Source organism: Musa acuminata, chromosome BXJ2-3 (genome assembly GCF_036884655.1).
Source record: "Musa acuminata AAA Group cultivar baxijiao chromosome BXJ2-3, Cavendish_Baxijiao_AAA, whole genome shotgun sequence".
Taxonomy (NCBI): domain Eukaryota; kingdom Viridiplantae; phylum Streptophyta; class Magnoliopsida; order Zingiberales; family Musaceae; genus Musa; species Musa acuminata.
In genome coordinates this window covers 31,601,112-31,606,471 of record NC_088340.1, presented here as the reverse complement: position 1 = coordinate 31,606,471, position 5,360 = coordinate 31,601,112, and the positions used below count along the sequence as shown (strand labels likewise).

The 5,360-nt window shown below is 42.1% G+C and overlaps 1 protein-coding gene across 1 annotated transcript; it reads right to left on the bottom strand.

Moving 5' to 3' along the window:
- Positions 1-3,852: 3,852 nt before the first annotated feature.
- On the bottom strand, positions 3,853-5,142 carry LOC135607708 (probable serine acetyltransferase 1). The gene has a single exon (XM_065099719.1). The coding sequence runs from the start codon at positions 5,018-5,020 to the stop codon at positions 4,121-4,123; it is 900 nt and encodes a 299-aa protein (XP_064955791.1). The 5' UTR covers positions 5,021-5,142; the 3' UTR covers positions 3,853-4,120.
- Between the last annotated feature and the right edge of the window lie 218 nt (positions 5,143-5,360).

Below are 5,360 nucleotides of genomic sequence, written 5' to 3'. Positions count from 1 at the left end.
GCAGAGAGAGATATATATGTTAGAGATTATATACTGATTCCTAACATAAACAATTTATCTTTATATCTGTTGGAGCAAAAAAAAAATAACATACGTTCTTCATCAAATTAAGTATGAGCGGAAAGATTCAAATAAAGTTTGGATATTCTCGGCCTTCAGAGTAATCTCAATCAAGAACACCATATCCCAAGATACAAATTAAAATCAGCAAAAGAACATGAGACTGAAATAAAGTCACTTTGCTCCTAAATGATTGATTTGTAACATAAACAGATTAAGCTTAAATCTAAGATTTGGGGAATTTGAGACAACCCATAGATATCATTTATGGTAAAAGATGTGCAGTAACTTAAACCTCTCGATAGATGATGCCACTGTGAAAGCAACAAGTGATTGATGCAACTGGACTTTGCATAGATATCGCTGTCTAGAAGATTGGATGGAGCGGAGACTTACCTGACCGAGGTGAAGGTGAGATGTGCATGCGAAAAGAGACCCACCTGCACAAGTGTCTGCTGATGGCACAGGAAGTCACCTTTTGTGTGCAGACACCTCATGCCTCTCAAACACAGAGCTACACCGAAAGCAGTGGGCCAGCCATTGTTTGAATTGGCTTTCAGTTTAAAGCATTGCTTGATTTGGACATTTTTGTTGTTGTTCCTGTTTGAACAGCAGAACAAAGAACTCAAAGTATGCTTTAATAGAACTAAGTTAGCCAATTAGGAATTATTTCCTGGGTAGCATGTGGCTTGGTGAAGTAGAACACAAGCAGAGTAGCTGCTTCAGGAGAGAAAGAAGGCTCACACAGATGTAAGATTGGCCAAGGAATTATTTACACAGCATCTCACTAGTAAATTATAGCAAGAGTGGAGAATGGCAAGTTACTATCATGTTTGAATTAAAAGATGTATAAACATATAAAAAAAAAAATCTTTTTATACTCTTACCATCATAACATTAAACTGACAAGGGTACTAGTGTCATTTACAATTTCAATCAAGGTTCGCTATACCGTACCATACCGACGTTTTGACCCGGGCTCGGTATGGTACGATACCGGTGCTGGACGGTACATCAGGGCGTACCGAGCGGTATACCCTGGTGTACCGAATAATTTTTTATTTTTTTTAATACTGTAGCAGTACTACAGTATAGTACTATAGCACTGTAGCGGTATCGGGCGGTCTGCATACCAGTAACCTGTCGAACCGGTACATACTGCCCGGTACGAGCAGTACGTTTCAGTATGACAGACCTTGATTTCAATCTCTAACTTTTGCCATTTCTACACAACTTCCAATCTACCATTCCAAACAAGAAGGGTGAACTATTGATTCTTCATAATGCTAAGCTGATGAAACAGCTAGAGTTATAGTGAGTGGTCAATCATCTAAAGTAGGATTCACTTTGACAGAATATTTTCATCGTTACAAGCATACCTAGAATATTATGATCACACGATAGAAGCAACGTAGGAAAGAACTAGGACTGAAGGAAATCATTACTCATGATGCCAGATTTCTAATTATTCTGGCGCAATGGCGGCTTATTGGCTTCCCTGAAACCCCTTGCATCTTTTCTCCCCTGTGTACTAAGTTCTTCAGTTAAGGTGGTAAAACACCAACACATTTGAAGCAAACCAAAGCACTCTCCTTTCAGGTGATGACAATAGTTTTCCATTATATTGAGCAATGCTTCAATCAGCAAGCTGTAACTAAACGAATGGAGTTGACAACAATAAACTTAAATGAACACTCCCCTTTCATTCCATACTGAATACAAAAAATGTACTGTACTTGATGGTAATGCATGCATGTTAAAACACTTACATAGTAATTTGATTAAATAATACCAGAAAAAAGATCTATGCTCAATGATAAGGCATGCATGAGGGAGCAAATACGCAAAAGCAAATACAGCAAAATTGGTTGCATGTTTTTGAAGGCAACTGACAGGTATTACCAGAAATTTTAAGCTAATATGTCTTTGCCGATGTGTACATACTGATGAAATAGCAACCCTTGAATTTTAAAGTATAAGCCAATTTGTTGTTATAAGAGGGGAGGATGAACATTCACCAACAAATGGATAAACAGAGGATGAAAAAACATCGTTAGACGGATTAAATGCTTTAATAGATGCTAAAGACACAAGAAATTTTTTCTTGAAATTAAGCAAAGACAGCAAAAAATAAGCTTCGGTCTAATGCAAAAAAAATGAATCATGGATGTTAACCCTTGCTGGGACACCAACTATAGATAAGCATGTGTTTATCCTTCTTCCTTCTTCCATATGTCAACACAAGAAACATCAAGATGTTCATGACAACTTAATAGATCACCAGAAGAAAATATTGATACCATGTAAAACACAAACATCACGACATGCAGTAGAGATAAAAGAAAATTCTACCCTATGTTTACTCGGGCCCTGAGTCATCTTTCCTAACATGCCACAGGAAAATGGCTTATGAATTTGCTATGAGGTGCCAGTGAAAAAATTCACATGTTCACAAACTAACCATGAGTATTAGCTGAGATGAAAAATGTTAAACTAGAGAAGACAAAAGAAGAAACCATAGAACTAATACAACAGGCAGTAAAGTGAACGAAAATGGGAGGAGAATCAGAAAATGAGCTTGACTAATTTTAGCGCGATGCCATGATCATTCTCGATTTTTCCTATGTGTTGGATGTTTGAAGATAGACGTATAGCATGTAAATTCCTGTTGTGACATGATTCTTGAAGCCAATTACTGCAATGGTGTCTGTGAGATCAAATAGTGGAGAATTACTGCAATAAAGGAAGGTTCGTGATGTTGCATATAGCTTGGGATAGTTAATCAGAAAGGAATCTTGTTGGACATTGCCTAGCCATTGGAATGTTATGGACATTCAGATCTAAATTAAAGGAGCAAAAATCTACAAGGGTTTACATGCTTTAACAAAGATAATAACTGAGATGTTACTGATGCATCAAATTACCACTAAAGTCATTCTTGATTAAAAGAAGGTTTTATTTTGCATAGGATGTAATCACAGAAAATAAGAGGGGATGAGCGACTAAAGAGTACAGGCAAATGAAAAAGTGTGACACTTGTTTACATCTTCTTGTAGGAACCATTCTTCCATATTGAGGATCAAAGGCCTCGGTGCAGCTGAGTCATTCTCAAAGTGTAACCATTATTATAGGTAATAAAGCAGACCGTCAGTAACCTATTTCTCATCTATGTTAAAGATTTTGCCTCGTCGTGTGCCCTATTCTAGTCGGTTAAACGCCAAAATTAATAATCTATTTGTCAGACGTTGCCTTGTCATAGCCAGTTCGATATGAATCTCCTTAGCATCAATTGTTATTTCTATCATCCGCCTGCATTCTACTTGAGACCAATTTTCATCGAACGCAAAATTACGTTGAACTAATACTTTGAATTACACATGATAATTTCTTAAAGGTGTTCAGCACAAGTAGCTCTCCTTCTCGACCATGTCATGATTCCCAATTCTTTAGAGACAAGCAAAATCTAAATTAAGAAAACAGAAACTCTAATTTTCGTGAGTATTTTTATCAGTTACCTACTTTTCACTGGCAAAAGGTAAAGAAAAGAAACAAAAAAAAGAACAGTCTAACATAGCAAAAAAGCAAAATCTCAAATGTAAAAGCTAGTCGATTCTGGAGGATATATCTAATAAACCCTAATACATCTACATCACTGTTAAGCCAAATAAATTCTCAACATTGCAGTTGCAGGAAGAAAACACAACAAAATTGAAGAAAAAGACCATAGCTGCATGCTCTACGCGATCAGAAACACAATTTCTCAAAGAAAAAAAACAAGCTTAAACATATTCCTGATACAAAAGATCACTTAATTATGTTATAGTTATCCAGCCCAGATAAGAGCAAAACACAATAAGAAGATACAACGATCTAATGTATTACTTTTGACCTAGTACAGGTCCTCATATAAGTAATTCATGGCAGTCTGACAGCATATGTAGATAAGAAGAAGAAACAGAAGCGGATGATAGCTGGAAGAGAGCCAGTTACTTGTTACGATGTAGCATCAGAAGCAACAAGATGAAGGTGAGAGAAGAGAGACGGGGCACAACCAAGGAGGTCAGATGATGTAGTCGGACCACTCCTGGATGAAGGATGTGTGATCCATGGATTCGCTGGGCAGGTCGTCGTGCCTGGCGGGCTTGTCCTTCCCCCCGACGAGTCGGGCGGGGTTCCCAACGGCGGTGGTCCTGGGGGGCACGTCGATCAGCACGACGGATCCGGCCCCGATCTTGGCCCCCTCGCCGATGCGGATGTTCCCGAGGATGGTGGCGCCAGCACTGATGAGGACGCCGTCCCCGATCTTGGGGTGGCGGTCCCCGACGGCCTTGCCGGTGCCGCCGAGGGTGACGTGGTGGAGGATGGAAACGTTGTTGCCGATGACGGCGGTCTCGCCGACGACGACGCCGGTGGCGTGGTCGAGTAGGATGCCCTTGCCGATGCGGGCGGCGGGGTGGATGTCGACGGCGAAGACGTCGGCGATGCGGGACTGGAGGGCGAGGGCGAGGGGGCGGCGGTTCTGGGTCCAGAGGTGGTGGGACACGCGGTGAGCCTGGACGGCGAGGAAACCCTTGTAGTTGAGGAGGCAGTGGGAGAAGGAGGCGCAGGCGGGGTCGCGGTGACGGACGGCGAGGAGGTCGGCGACAACAGCGGAGATGAGGGAGGGAGAGGAGGAGAAGGAGTGGAGGAAGAGGTCGTAGAGGAGAGTGGAGAGGAGGGTGGAGGAGCAGAGCTTGTTGGCGAGGTGGAAGGCGAGGGAGCGGGCCAGGGAGGGGTGCGACAGCACCGTCGCGTACAGGAAGCTCGCTAGCGCTGGCTCCGAATCCGCGTCCCGGTGCGCCTCCGCCTTGATCTGCGCCCACACCCACGACTCCTCCGTCTCCGACTCCGGCGGTGGGTACGTCGGCACCATCGCGGCCGTAGGGCCAACGCCGTTGTGGTTCACCTGGCCCGCCGGCATCTCTCTCTCTCTCTCTCTCTCTCTTCTCTCTATGCGAGTATCGTGATGGCAAAGCCAGAGGAGGAGAAGGCGGCGGCGGCGGCAGAGGACAAATGTGCGTGTATGACCTTCAAGTTGTGTCGTGGCAGTCTCTGGAACGATAACAGGTAATATAAAAATCTACATTTATAAAATAATAATAAATACGCAACACACTTTCGTGAAATGGTAGGAAGCCTTTTGTTGAATTAATTCAGAAAATGGGCGAGAAAAGTCTTTTTATTAACCCATTTTCCGGATTTTTCAAAGGGGTGCATCACCTTTTCTTAATATCGGAATATCTCTTTTTTTTTTAATGAAT

What these genes read in the sequence shown, in the direction of transcription:
- LOC135607708 (XM_065099719.1), bottom strand. Translation starts at nt 5,020, where the DNA reads ATGCCGGCGGGCCAGGTGAACCACAACGGCGTTGGCCCTACGGCCGCG.